The sequence below is a fragment of the Ostrinia furnacalis genome, unplaced genomic scaffold (genome assembly GCF_004193835.3).
Source record: "Ostrinia furnacalis isolate ACB-3 unplaced genomic scaffold, ASM419383v2 OfSCF7680, whole genome shotgun sequence".
Lineage (NCBI taxonomy): Eukaryota > Metazoa > Arthropoda > Insecta > Lepidoptera > Crambidae > Ostrinia > Ostrinia furnacalis.
In genome coordinates, this window is record NW_021137919.1 from 127,097 (window position 1) to 142,741 (window position 15,645).

The 15,645-nt window shown below is 37.3% G+C and overlaps 2 protein-coding genes across 3 annotated transcripts in view; one reads left to right on the plus strand and one right to left on the minus strand.

Moving 5' to 3' along the window:
• The window catches only part of LOC114365922 (facilitated trehalose transporter Tret1-like), a 56,409-nt gene that overhangs the window by 9,123 nt on the left and 31,641 nt on the right, over positions 1-15,645 (plus strand). The gene's annotated exons all lie outside the window — the stretch shown is intronic.
• LOC114365923 (facilitated trehalose transporter Tret1-2 homolog) overlaps positions 2,812-15,645 on the minus strand; it is a 96,500-nt gene continuing 83,666 nt past the window's right edge. The window contains exons 1-3 of one of the 2 annotated variants that reach the window (XM_028322644.1): positions 7,682-7,711; positions 5,440-5,575; positions 2,812-4,174 (exon numbers count right to left, since the gene is read on the minus strand). In XM_028322644.1, the coding sequence (XP_028178445.1) occupies positions 2,889-4,174; positions 5,440-5,575; positions 7,682-7,705 (1,446 nt within the window). In that variant the 5' untranslated portion in view covers positions 7,706-7,711 and the 3' untranslated portion in view covers positions 2,812-2,888. Of the gene's footprint in view, positions 4,175-5,439; positions 5,576-7,681; positions 7,712-15,645 lie in introns of those variants that run through there. The other variant, XM_028322645.1, reaches the window with a different exon arrangement.

A 15,645-nucleotide genomic window follows, 5' to 3' on the forward strand; every position in this document is an offset into this window, starting at 1 on the left:
TAGACTACCTATTCGATTGGTTGCAGAGACACACACATCTAGTCAGGAACGGTTTTTGTTGTAGTATAGTACGTTGAGTATAAAATAAATATCAGTAATGCCATTGTGATTGTGTGTACCTATACCTACAAAATTACTTACTGGACTTTATACTTGCAGAACTATCAAATACAATTAGATAGATTGATTTGCGGTTTTCTTGTGGAAAAATAACAAAAGGTTAATCAGAAAAAATCTTGTTTAGGGCGTGTTCACTCTCTGGCAAAGTATTAAAATAGAGTAACAAACGACTGTACAATTTTATTAATAGCTACATACTTTGGAGATGGTAAGAAATTTAAACTTCTTAAAATTAAGTAGGATATTTACTAATTTTACTTTCCTTAAACTCTGCCTGAATGCGAGCGGCGCATGACCGGTCTTTGTGGAAATCCTTGGGGAAGGCCTTTGTCCAGCAGTGGACGTCTTTCGGCTGAAACAAACGAACGAACGATAAAACCCTGACGCTTGAGCTGTGTGGTAGGTTTTATTCTGCGGGCTGAGTGTGAGTTTACATCAATGTCCTCACTAACGAACGCGTTAAAAATATATTATAAAGATTTTAGTTCTTGCAAGTTTCCGCTAGGGGCGCTCTACAATCCGTCATACATTTTAATGTCACTTTTCTACGCGGTCGACATCGATTGCGTTTGACGTAAATTCACACTAGGCCCCCTGAACCTGAACACAAAAGCGTAGAGTAAGGTGCGATTTCGAATGCACTGGATTTGAATGCGTTGGAAATTTTGCATTTATTTATTAACATTTCGGCATCTGATCTACTCGTAGATCAAAGGAGTGCAATTTCTGTTGCTACTATTGTATTCTGTGCTAGGACGAAGTCCTCCCTCAAGGATTGCACATTCTTCTTGATCCTGCGCCCCGTATCCAGGCACCTCCCACGACCTTCACCCGATCGTCGGTCCATCAAGAGGGAGGCCGAATATAAGTAGGTAATTGTGGATGGTAGAAATAAATAAAGCCTATCTACATATTTGAAGGTTGACTAGTGAGCAGTAAGGTAAGTACTTATTTACTTTTAATTTTGCACTTTTTACTCATTTAAATAAATTGCTGTGTGATTGCTATTATAATGACGTCATCGGTGTGGGTGGCCTTACCAGCAATTGTTTACACCATTTCCAAGGGTTTTTGTGTTATTTATTTATTTTTAAGGTTCCGTATTAAGGGTTTCGTTCCGTGCCGTTGTAATATTACCTGTGAATACTTATTGTGATCGCTGAAAATAATATCTCTTTTTAAGTATCCCTTTTTGCCCTTAAATGCCTAGGGCCCTCAGTAGGCTAGTGGTAAGTAATTGGTTCAACTACATTAAGGTTTAGTCCGAATTGTAAATTGCAGGACTGCCAGATGTTGATTAAACAATATTTCATTGAAAAGTAAATTTAATCGAAAGGAAACAAAGATACGTCTTTGTTCCCTTTCCTTTGTTTGCAATAAGATTTTGCAAAAAAAACAGTTGACCCAATAAAATCAATGAATAAAATTAATTATTTTTAATGCATTCTAGATAACAAACTAAGTATTTTAAAGCATGATGAATATTCTATGAAGTTACCTAACATGAAGGTAATGAAGTTTGGGAATTTTAAACAAAGGTGCATTTATTTACAGACCGATCGAGTTAACTGCGCTGCGCACCAGGCTGCCGTGACGTCACATTGACGCTCTGGTACGGGCGGGGTGAACGCGAGGTGTGCGGTGCGGGTGAGTGTGACGGAGAGTCACATTCAAGCGAGGTGCGCAGTTAGCTTGATCGCGTTGTAATGCTGTTTTCTTGTTTAGGAGGTATTCTCACGGGTAAAATAATAATACGGGTATAAGATAAACAGACTAATTAACAAAATTTTATTTTAATTAAAATTATGTAAATTATAAAATATTCTTTTATTTATTTATTTATTTCCACACACATTATCACTATCTTTACAGGTACTTAAAACCTAATGCGATAGCATAACTTGATCTAGGTAGGCTTAATAATAACTTAAAAACTAACCATACAGTATCTATTTACATTTTATAACTAGTAATTACCCAAAGCCGTCCTTGTGAATTCACTTAGAGAACACGCAAACACGTCCACTTGTTCTGCTATCAAGTTAATTAGTGTTGATGTTGAATAAACAAATATTGGAGACAGTTTACTACAAAGTCATAACTTTAGATTAGAATAAAGTCTCACAATGCAACAAATGACTAGGCAATGGTCTTGGAAAAATATTTCGAAATAGGATTTCATCCTATGCTTGGTTAATTACCTAATTACTGGAATAAAAGTAATGTTAACAGGAGTTGGTAAATCCACATAAAAAAAATAAGTTATTAAAGCTTAGGTACATTAAACAATCTGATTCGCACATTATTATTTATAGTTCACATTGATGCGCAATAGGTATTAGCTGCTCTACCCATTGAATTACATATTTAGCACGCAAATACAAAGTGGACCGACGATCTCATAAGCAAAGAAGGTTGGCAGGCCGCTACCAACCGGGCAGTATAGAAATCATTGGGGGAGGCCTATGTTCAGCAGTGGCCGTCCTCGTCCTGTAGTTGAAATGATGATGATGATTTTCAGATTCAGACTAGCTTTCCGCCCGCGGCTTCGCCCGCGTACAATTTTGTCTGTCACAGAAAAGCTTTATCGCGCGGCTATAAACCTCACGGAGCCCGAGACCTTTCCAATGAATGCAAAACCGTGGAAATCGGTTCTTGCGTTCTGGAGTTATAGCGTCAGGAAGGAAAACCCGACTTATTTTTATATAGTAGATTTAAGGGATTTCGCTGCTCTAAATATTTTCGTATAATTTCCCTTTTCGTTGATTTCACTGCTTTGTTTCAGTTAAGATCATTTTCTTAGTTTCTACATCGTCCTCATCAATATCATCAAATCTACCAGTTTTGAAATAATTTTCAATTTCGAGTAAAGTTCTATCCTTCGTTTCAGGCAATACAAAGTAAAGAATAGTTAGACACACCGATGACATGGCGGCAAAAACTGCAAATGTACCGTAAACTTTTACGGACTGCATCAAATATGGAGTTACCGATAAACCAAATTGAAGAAGAAGCGCTATCGTAATTCCTGAGACACTAGACCCCACACTTCTGTGCTCCAAGGGCAAGAGTTCCCCTAACAAAGCCATAGGTATCGGAGCACTGCCCTGATTTACTAAAATGAAGTACAAAACGAATATTGTAATGGGCACCCAAGACCTTTCCTTAGATATTATGCCCTCAGCACTAAGATATAGATAGACACATAATAATAAAACTACAATAACAGATGCAAAACCAGTTGTGAACAGCACGAGTCTTCGCCTCATCAGTTTGACTACAATTGAAGAAATGGTAGCACTCAAGGCGATGATAATATCTATAATTAGATTGTAGTAGAAAGCCTCTTCCTTATTTCCAGCAATTTGGTTAATAATATCCGCAGCATACGCCGGAAAAATATGGCGTCCGCTGAATTCAAGCAGGATAAAGCCGACGGTCAAAATAAATACGGGCTTATAAAAGTCTTTTCTTCCAAATTTCTTGAAGAAGTCCAAAACCAATCGACAGACTTTCTTCTTTTTTTGCTGGGTCTTATTTCGTTGTGTTCTGATCAAATCCGAGATCTCTCTTCTAGAATGGTCACTATCACCTCGCAGGAACAAGAAAGCGTCCTGGCTTTTTTGAAATTTATTTTTAGAGGCGAGCCAAGCGGGGCTCTCCACCCATGTGCAGATGATGGCAAAGGATATGATGTAGGGCGCTGTGCACATCAGCGCGAGTGTTCTCCAGTGGTAGAAGTGGCCGAGAGCGTGGACAATGGCGCTACCAGTGCAGAGTGAGGCAGTTTTGAGATTGAGGAACATGCCTCTGTTCTGTGGGCTGGAGAATTCTCCGATGACGACAGAGCCTAGAGATACATTGCCACCGCCGGTGAATCCCCCGAGGAGCCTGCCCAGGAGGAGCAGGTAGAAGTCGTTGGCGAAGTAGATGCAGAGCAAGCCAAGAACGCCGGGCACTTGCATGAGCAGGCACGTCACGCGCCGGCCCCAGGCGTGCATGAGCCAGGAGCTGACGATGTAGCCAGGTATTGAGGAGAAGCCTATACATGACGCTGCAAAAATTAAAAAAATATGATTACGTGTGTGTGGTTTTACTACTAGAGATGAGATAGTGCAAGCAGCTAGTTTCAAAAGAACCCAAACCCTATAACCCTCTGTAGGGCAAGTTACTTCTTATATCCGAATCAATTTGTTTTTAGATTATAATCTAAGATCGCGGGAAGCATTTCAGGGTCATTGTGGAAATCTTTGAGAGGTCATTTTCCTTTTATTGAAGGTCATATTTTTATAGGTACCAGAGCATTATAATGTATGAATTGTTGTCGTCAATAAGTATTGTCAGAGTCATGAATATTTTGTCAATTTCACGTCTCTTATCTTTGATTCGTTCTACAGAAATAGCTTGACTGGATATTCCTATTGCTGTTGCAACAGCGTATCAGCTCACAATAAACTTTTACACGTGGCATTGAAAAATTTTAGAAACGTCTTTTTTCAAATACGACCTGCTACGAAACTGCAACTGCTAGTTACTTTTGAGTTGCATCTAAGTTTCTGCCATAGCGTCCGTTGAGAGACCACACATGACGCGACCAGTTTGAAACTTTCAGTTTCAGTTTCATTCATAAGAATCATCAGAAAGTTGCAGTTTCGTTGCAGTTGCGTTTCACCGTCTGTTGTGGGCCTTAGTTTGTGTTGGTGCTAGTAGAAAGATATTCGAGCTACCTCGGATCCAAATCCAAATCCGTGACAGTATGGTCGAGATTATCATAGAATTTTTGTATAGTACTTAGTTTACGCACTAGGTCCGATATACGAGTACGTCATCCGATTCTTCTAATAAAGTAATTTTCTAAATCCGTATTTTGACGGAGTTCAAATCGGATCGGACGCAATGCAAAACCTCTCGAAATGTTTCTAATAACGGGTCAGTCTAATAAAGCAATTATTGACCCGTCTATCCAGCGTGAGGAATGTAAGTCAAATTACCTCTGGTAATTCAAGACGGCCATACTTTTCAGTGAAGAAGACCAAATGACCGGTCATTTGGTCAGTATGAGAAGTAGTAGTAGTAAGTTCTTCACTGAGAAATATACTGATAAGGATCAAGAGTTGGCCAGTCCGACCCCTTCACCGTTCGGCTATTGTCGCTCTATTATCACCGGTATTCACAAACATTACTATAAGGTCTCATAGTACGCGTGGTCGCTCAGGGTGACACACGAACCAATGACAGATCTCTATTCAACGCTGTGCGTTCGATTTGCTGCTTCACATAAGCAAGCATCGTTTGTGAATACGGGCGTATGTTACTTACATATCCATGAAGCGGCGTTCAGATCAAGCTTGATGGGGGAGTCTGGTGCCCTGAGGGCAGGCAGCAGGGAGGAGGGATACCCCATGCCCATGCCCAGGGCTACCATGTTGAAGTGCACTGCAGACACGTGCCATAGCTGAAAAGTAAATGCAACATGTATCTTTTAGGTATCTATAACGAAGAAGCTGGAGCCTGCATCTCACCTGATGGAAAGTGATCAACAGGCCGAAGGTGGAAGCGAAATCTCCAATCACAGGGGAATATATATAAATAATTCACAATTTTATTGTTTTGGGACTCTTGGGTAATAACCTCTTCATTAAACTTATCGGTTAGGTAATGTTAATGACTTCCTATGACTTCACAAAAAAGAGGAATAAGTAAATGTTTTTTTCTGTACCTTTATTTTTTCTTTCTTTTAGTGGAAGAAAAGGCGACTTCATATTAAGTTTTAAACGTACACGTAGACACCATAGTGTTTTAAATTATTTAGAATTCATGTAAATATTTTTCTTTTATTTTATTCTGCAAAAACCAGGTCAAGATCGCTCACCATAAATATGATTTCTTAATTTACTTTTGGGCAATAAACGTATCAAGTTATCTATTTAGAACATTAACATTATAAAGATTAAAAAAATCTAGATTATCTGAATAGTCTACGTTATCTAGATTTTTTAAAGTAAATTGTTTGTCTAACATATTTCTTTTTTCTCAAAGTTTAAACCATCCCTGCACTCCGACAAACATTTCAAAAACAATATTAGTTAAATCGGCCAGACTGTGCTTGAGTTTTAGCAAGACTAAAGAACAGCCATCTTTATGGCTATTTCTCATCGCCACGGTTCTCATCGTCACCTTCGTGGCAAATTTTATTTTTAACTTATTTCAACTTTTTGTAAACAAAAATTGTAGCGCTTGATGTGAAGAGTGTATTCTCAGTAAATCAGTCAAATAGTGAGTCTGGTTTGGAAGCTTTAACGTTTTGAATTTTTTGATGCCACGAAAGTGATTCTGTACTTCACAGCAATATTTTTTTCAAACTTTACTACTGTAAATGACTCTTAAGTATTTATAAAACATATATTTTGTCTTATTTTCATAAATATAACATTTCATAGATAGGCAATAACATAATATAAATAGGTAGGTACTTAAGTACAAGATAAAATTTTACCGATAACGTCACCTACTAAGTTACAAGATTCTACGCAATTGGTTTTAAGGGTGATACTGGTGGCATTCTGAAATGCTAAAGAAGCAAAAAAAAGGATTATCAGTACCTCAATAAAAAAGAACTCTTAACAAAAAAAGTCCCTCAACAAAAAATATGTTTATTTATTGAGGCCAGATGGCCTCGTATTTTTGTTGTACAACTTTTAACTCAAACTTCAGATTAAATGTATCTTACAAACAGATACACAGTCACATATACAGACATACATACAGTCATACAGACATTGTGTGGAAAGTATATTTAATTACGATGATTTTAGTATATGCTACACATAAATTGAATGAAAATTGTGAATGCAGTAACCAAATGTTTAATTGCAACCGAAGGTGTGACACGATGAGAACGCGAAAAATGACCCCGTTTTGTATCGTTTGATGTGATGTTTTCGTATTATTTTTGCTTCTATTACGATAAAATTTATTTTGTATGTAGCTAAATAGATATGTTATCACCTGATTTCAAAGTTATTGTTCTAACTTATACCGTTTATGAACTATTATTGTGTGACCATCAAATTTGAGTGTAAATGAGAAGTACCCTTATACGTTTAATAAAATATTTACATGAAAAACAAAAGGATTGAAACTGTGGTTTAAGGTTTTAAATAATTACGCTAAAGTTAAAAAGTAAAGCTACACATTTTAAACAAAGAACGGGCAGCAGCTCCAAGCTCCAACTCGCCTGCCAAGCGTAGGGATTATGGCAAAACCTTCCACTTAAGTGAAGGAGGCTCATAGTCCAGCAGTGGACTGTACAGGGATGTTGATGATGATGACACTAAAGTACCTATCCGTTCGATTTAAGTTTGCCGCTGGCGATATGACGTCACTCTAAAGGAAGCGTCTCTAACTACTTATAACAAACTATTTTTTTTTTATTTATCATTATTGATAAAAAATGTGTATTTGCGTAAAATAAGACACATTAATCGCGTTTAATCGCGTTTGGGGGACGGGACGCGCATTCCACGGACCGGCAAACTTAGCGCGAACGGGTAGCAGTTACCTGTCTCAAAAATGCTGTCAGCATTTCTGCGCCGATCGACTACATACTGACCCTGATCGATGAAAATAACTTTTAAGTAAGTTATGTTACAATAATGTATGTGCATAAATACAAAAACTTTTTATGATTTATGGCCTGTATTTAGAAACGACGCCCAAAACTGAATTGGTTCGTAGATTTTTAGATCAAACTAAAATTTAATTTAAAAACAAAAAAATTGGGTTTTTGCAAACCAAACTTTGCCATGCTGATTTCTTATGTTAAAGATTAATAGATTTTTTTTTCGTAAAAATAAACAAAACGTTAAAACATACAAAACTATAACTAAAAAAAAACCGGCCAAGTGCGTGTCGTGGCACGCGCAGTGTAGGGTTCCGTAGTTGTCCTTCGTTACCACAATACAGTGTGAGTCGCGATAAAGTGCACATATGAATTGAGGTAAAACTAGACCTATTTTAATCGACAAAAAAGAGGTCAAAATTTTTTTGAGATTTTTTAAATTTTTTTTATAGATTTTTATTTCTTTCAATTACTTATTGTAAAGAAAACGTAATAACTTTTAAACTGAGAGGTATATCCTGATAAAATAAAAACAGTAATAGTGCTAAATAACAGGCGATGCTAAAAAAATACATAAAATACCCAGAAAATGCCAACAAATAATAAAAAATGATACTTTATGAAAAAAATCTGCTTAAAAATTCGTATTTTTTTGGTTATTTGATAAATTTCTCCAAAAAATGCCCCTATAACAGGTGGTTTTTATTATTCATTGTCGTATTACTTTTGTAAAACCAAAAATCGCATGTCTCTATCCCTATCACAACATTTGCTATGATTTTACACACACTTTTAGCTTGGTCCACGAGCCAAGTAGCTGGATTTTTTCTGACCACCCATAACTTTGGACCGGTTTATAAATTTCATGAATTTGCTAATATACAGTTTGTCATTAATGCAAATTTTAAAGAAAATAAAAGAAAAAGCAAGGTCTAAGTTACGAAAAACAGTTGGACAACTACGTACAATGGAACACTATTATATCCGATGCAAGAATGTGTCGAAGATAATAGATTATTTAAGCATGGTGAATTAATATTGTATGCAGTTACTGAGGTCGTTTCGGGTAAGGCCCAGAACAGACAGTGAAACGCAACTGCAACTGCTAGTTACTTTTGAGTTGCATCTAAGTTTCTGCCATAGCGTCCGTTGAGAGACCACACATGACGCGACCAGTTTGAAACTTTCAGTTTCAGTTTCATTCATCAGAATCATCAGAAAGTTGCAGTTTCGTTGCAGTTGCGTTTCACCGTCTGTTCTGGGCCTAAATGACATCCACAGCTGCACAAGCTTCTCTCAAGGACTTCCACAACGTACGACCAGCGGGTCTGCATCCAAGTGCTTCCTGTGACCATCGCAAAATCGTCGGTCTACCCAGTGAAAGGCATACCACTTCGGCATACTTTCGATCCGTGGTCGCCTCTACAGGACTATTCCCACCTCTCTTTCCCACCACTGCAACTCCTGTGTAGCCAGGATCTACAGCTTGACCGCCAATAAAAACCCAACCAGTGAAGGTCAAGTTTGTCCCGGGGGAAAGTCAAACTGTCATTGAACCCGCAACGAGATTAATCAGAAGAACATAGGAGGAGTTCGAAGTTAAGGTTCGACTTCCCTCCGTTGCAAAGCGGATGACAGGTGACAAACAAAGGTTTAGTAACCTTTATGAAAAAGATATGAACCACGGACAATAAACAGTAATTAATGGCCGCTTTTAGAGAAATTATCTGCCTCATCGGCCATCAGTTCTAACATAACATGAACGATCATTTTTGCAGTTTTAAACGTAGGTTAACAAAGTCTGTATCAAATAATTATCGGATGCTTTGTTCAGAAAGTTATGAGTTATGTGCATGACACGTACACACAAAAAGTAAAGCTCACTCGCCTTCGTGAGTTGCAAGAACTATAACTGAGTCGAGCTTTCGAGCTTCGAGTCTTTGGTGTTAGTATTGAGCATGTGTATATCTTATACTTTGGTGATCGCTATCAAAACGCTTCAGCCATTGGCTATTCGTACAAGTATTTTATAATGATAATAAGTACTAATAATATCTACCTAACTATGTATCTAGAGATCACTGCGACAGTAACTAAATACTAATTTCATTTACAAAAAGTATATTTGAATGTATATTTGCATGTACATTACCTATAAAGAAAGATAATTACGTAATTTTATCAAAATGACAGCATCACAACACTGTTATCGTGATAGTTTTATGTCTAGTTCTTAGTTATTACGAAATTTTTTAATCTTTTTACCTTTTGTGTACTTAGGTACTGCTAACCATATTAGTTGTACCTAGCTCTTTATTGTGCACTACTACGGTAAGATTAAATTTACAACCTCCCGCGGGTGAGAGTCACACTCGTATTCACAAACGATACTTGCTTCAGTGAAGCAGAAAATCGAACGCACAGCGTTGATTAGAGCTCTGTGATTGGTTCATGTGTCACCCTGTGCGTCCACGCGCACTGTGAGACCTCATAGTAATGTTTGTGAATACGGATACGGGCGTAAGAGGCGATTTAGGGACTACACATCAAACAGAGAACGGGCAGCAGCGCTCTCTGAAAAACATCAATCTTTTAAACTGCGATCTCCAACCCATAAAATAATGTGTTTTAAAACCACTGAGGCACTGAACGCGAATTGGCCTTTTTGGGGATTGGACATTTCGGGAATTGGACATTTTGAAACCGTCGGACATTTCAGGAATTGGACATTTTGAAACCGTCGGACATTTTGGGAATTGGACATTCTCAAATTTTTATCCCGGTTTTTGTAAGGGAAATCCCCGCGCGCGATATAATAGTCTGATAGTCTAGTCTTAGTCAGTGACATCAAAAAGATGGGCGAGGTCGCGGGCAAAAGTTATTAAGTAACCTAGGTCAATTATACTTCGTAGAATAGGGATTCATAAGTAAGCAATTCGTTGAAAGAAAAATTTAATAGTTCGGAAAGTATAATTTAATAGAAAACCTACTTCTAGATCTAATTTGTAGCATTAAAATTACGACAAACTACTTAACTTGCGTTTTCCTTACGCCTTGAAGTGTCTCGCCCAGGAATCGAATATGCCACCGCTCGGAGACAATGCCAGCAATTTCCACTAATTATGAACTTAATTAATCGCATCATGCTATCTTAGGATCGTTCTCAGTGAAAGCAATAAGGTTATAGATATTATACGCAAAAATATTAAATGTAGAGTCTGTCCGTTTGTCCACAGGAGTAGTCTGTATCTATGGTCATTTTATAAATAAATTCTAAAAAAATCAATGTAAGTATTTCGTTGAATGGATGGCGGCGGAAAGTCCCTAGTAAGTAGAACTTAGAAGGCATAATGTAGGCCTTTGTTCGGAAGTAGTGACCGTTTTTCAGCTGAAAGTAAACATTGTGACGCCTTTTATTGTAATACCCGTTTATATCTGGTAAGTTATATAATGTTGTAATGATGTGACTGTTTAATGGCTTAAGAGATAATTTACCTACGTAAATTATCTACTAATTATTATAATTAAAAGTCTTGAAAGGTCAAAAGGTGGTAACTATTTTCCAACCCTTTTCCTGATATATCTAAATAACCTCTGTCAGAGAAACATTCCTAAGGGTTCTGTGTTTTCTTACGCAGACGACACAGCAATTCTGTTCTCCGGCAAATCTTGGTCCGAAGTGAGGAAACTGGCGGAATTGGGGATGGCCAGTGTGGCAGCATGGTTGGATGCAAGCCTTCTTACTCTGAACACATCCAAGACACACTATGTTTGTTTCAGTAAAAACATCAGATCCCAACCTCCTCTAAATTTTAATTTAAAAATTCACAAGTGCGGCAATCCATCGGTCACTAACTGCCCATGTTCTGGAATAGATAAAGTTTCTTACTACGTTAAATACCTCGGAGTCCTCCTCGATCAGCGTCTTTCCTGGCACCAACATGTAGAACTGACTGTGAAAAGAGTGAGAAGGCTAATCTGGACTTTCAAAAACCTGCGTCATGTCGCGAACAAAGAATTACTGACCCAGACATATATTGCCTTAGCCCAATCGGTATTGGTATACTGCATATCAGTATGGGGTTCGGCCACTAAAACTATCTTCCTAAGTCTGGAGCGGGCTCAAAGGTCCCTTATAAAAGTCATGTTGTTTAAACCATACAGATACCCCACTGATAATCTTTATGTAGAGGCCGACCTTCTATCGGTTAGAAAACTTTACGTAACAAATATAGTTCTTAAAATGCACAAACTCCTACCCTTTGATGACAGTCTGCTGACCGGTAGGCGAAAGGATAAAGTTGCCATAATTCCCGCCGTAAAATCGGACTTCGCTAGACGGCAATACCACATGCAGTCTGCTACAATTTATAATAGGCTAAACAAATGTCTTAATATAGAGCGTGGTACTTATAATGGAAATAAATAAATTAACTGTTGCATCAAACGTAGCGCATGTAGCGCATATTATATGGATTTACATTAACTTAGTTTACTAGTTAAGTGAATAATTGTGAAGAGGAGCGGTTCTTCCCAACACAGGCAATGTCTTGCCTAAAGGGAAGTTCCTACCATTATCTGTATATTATTAGACTAAGTTACGAAAATAAATGTATGTATTATTATTATTTTCATTTCTTAACTATTGTAAGTCAATATTATGGTAGAAAAATTACCTGCTCGTCAAATTATATTACTTACAATAGGTCCGGTGTCTGAATTGATATCTCCAGTTTTTCTCAATTTCTATTCAAGGATGTACCTACCGTATTGGAAAACGCAGCGTGAACCGACGACATCGTGAAAGTGGCAGGAATTTCATAAGGCGCTGAACGCAGGTCGCTAACAGCCACCAGCCGGGCAACATGGAAATCATCGGTGAACCTACTTGTGTTCAGCAGTGAACGTCCTATGGCTGAGATGATGATGCCCTAACTAAGCTAATTGATTTTTTACAAATCACACAGAATACCTTGCGTGACCCACAACGAAGGCTATAATAAGTTGGTAAATAATTATCAATTAATATTTATAGCCAGTTCATTAGCCGGATAGCAATCCTAAGAAATTATGACAGAATGAAATCGTTTTCTCAACCATAACTTGTCAGTTACCAGAACAATCGGAGCAACAATACTTCATCGAATAACTATTGGTTTGATGACGAATGTTTACCAGTTTTAGAACATTAATTATAGTAATTGAGTGAGGAAATTTCCTTAAAACAAGGGTTTTCTCACCTTTTGTACAATTATCTTGTCACAAAGAAATTAAATAGATGGTACAATATTAAGTTAAATAACTACTATAATACTACATACTCGTATGTATCTATATTTGAGTTAAAATTAATAACACGTCTTTATTTTTATCAGAAGGAGGGTTAGGTACTTATGTTTTTTCAAACCTCTACATATTTAAGTACATACTTACCTAATTCGTAACATATCGACGAAAACCTTCATGATATTTGCATCTAAATAATCATTCTCTCTCTATATATTGACGAAGCCTCTATCTATTGCCATTTACAGTGGCATTTTTAGTTTAAATGATAAGGAAACTAGGAAAGTTAACTAATAGATACGTAATAAATTTTATAAAAAAAAATAAAACCGACTCCAAAAAACCTACACTAAAAAGCAGAATAATAATTACTAATTACCTACTTATTTATTAGGACGAATTATTAATATTTATGTAGGTATACCATGATTGATACTTCTGGAGTCGGTGCCAAGATTATGAAACATGTAAAGTTTGCCTGCACCGACTCCAAAAGTATCAATCATGGTATACCTACATAAATATTAATAATTCGTCCTAATAAATAAGTAGGTAATTAGTAATTATTATTCTGCTTTTTAGTGTAGGTTTTTTGGAGTCGGTTTTATTTTTTTTTATAAAATTTAACTTATTTCTTGCTTTTTAGTTGACTAATTATTACCTTGATGTTACCACTGAAGGTAGGCAGTACATTGAGACCATATTCTTAATGTATATTATAAAAAAGTTCATCCCCAATTTTCCACCCTTGGGGGTGAAATATTTTCTTCAAATTCGCATGAAACCACCCTTTTGATAATACCTATTCAACAAAAAAATAATCGTTCAAATTGGTTTATAATCGGCGGAGATATTGCGTATAAAAAAGTTCATCCCCAATTTTCCACCCTTGGGGGTTGTTTTTTTTATTATTAAATTTAAATGGGACCACCCTTGAGATATTACCTATACGCTGAAAAAAGATTTGTTCAAATCGGTTCATAATTGGCGGAGCTATCGCGTAACAAACATAGAAAAAAAAAAAAAAAAAAACATACGGGTCGAATTGAGAACCTCCTTTTTTTGAAGTCGGTTGATAAAATGAGCATTAAACAGATGTAGGTTACTTAGCATTCAAAACCTTAATATACCAGGAAAAAGACGGCTACTTTTAAAGTTAGAGCCAAAACACATAAAGTACATAGAGGTACCATGTAAGTAGGTAGGTATTTATTAAGGCAAAGGACCTTTTTAATTGGGTTTCACCATCAAGAGATACCTACATCTTTCTTGTTGAGGATATTTTTTTATCCATTTATTAGTTGCAATTTTCACATAGGGAATCTGAATTATCAAAGTACCTATATTAATAATAAAGTAAAAAGTTAATGTAAGGCGGTTATCACACTGCGCCGTGGTCCGCGTGATTTCATATAAAAAATCCCGCGCGCGGACGCGTTGTCAGTGTGTTGTGCCGCGCGTGTTTGCTAGACAAACTGAGGTACTTGCATACAATGATTAAATCTGTCGTCCCGCGTATCGCGGCGGAGCATGGCGCAGTGTGATAATCGCCTAAGTCAGAAATTAAGTTCTGATGTCGATAGCTTAAAAGCAATAGCTGGAATTTTTGACATCAGGGAGTAAGGTTGATTCAGCTGTAATTAGGAGCGTTTCTTACTGTCGGTAGTGTGGTGTAGTAGACAACCAAATTGAAAATCCCTTCTCAAAAGAGCTGAGCAATTACACTTGGGTGCAATAACAAACAGAGTTGGATAAGGCGTCATAAAACGACGGTTGGTGGTTTTTTTCCTACCCGTGTTAACTACAGTGAAGTGATTTGTTTTATCCAAAGTAAGTATTCCTATTAACTCCTCCAGATAAGCCAAGTAATGCTTGGTTCAAAAGTTCTACGGGATTTGACTAGCTATTTCTAGTACATGGCTAGTACATTTTCAAAAATATTTTATTCAATTTAGACCACTACTTGATTGAACAAGCTACCCTCGAATCTTGCAATTGGCACCGAAACTGTTAGGCTATCGTCTCTGTTAGGTCGACACCAGCTTTCGTCAGTGGTTAGTGGTGGGTGATTACTGTAGCTGCAGGTTCGATTCCTGTTAGAATTGAATATAGTACTAAATAGGACTCTGACAGAAATCGAACTCAAGAATTGTACCTACATAAATACATCCAAAGTCATGCCACTATTTCTACTCACAATGGAGAAGCTCTTGGCTTGCATCTAATCTGATAGTAAGGTCCGGTTTCCACCAAAGCGGAGCAGAGCGGAGCGAAGCGGAGAAGTGTTTTGAATAACCGATCAGATTACATTATTTATACTTCTCCGCTCCGCCTTGGTGAAAATCGGGCCTTAATGATGATCAGGCCGCGAAGGTGCCATAAAGGCACGACATGCATCGGTGTACGTAACTATCTTTACCATTAATTACTCACCTTTGAATCATCCATTCACTGGCATCACTGGCATTGACCTTAGCTCGTAACGTCGTAACTGGCTTCCAGCCAACCGGCTAAGGTGTTCTATATTTAGGAGGATTATACAAAATTATGCCCAACGTTACGGCACAGTTACGGGGAGTTGCCGCTGCACAGTGGTTTGAAATTAAGAAAAACTGAAA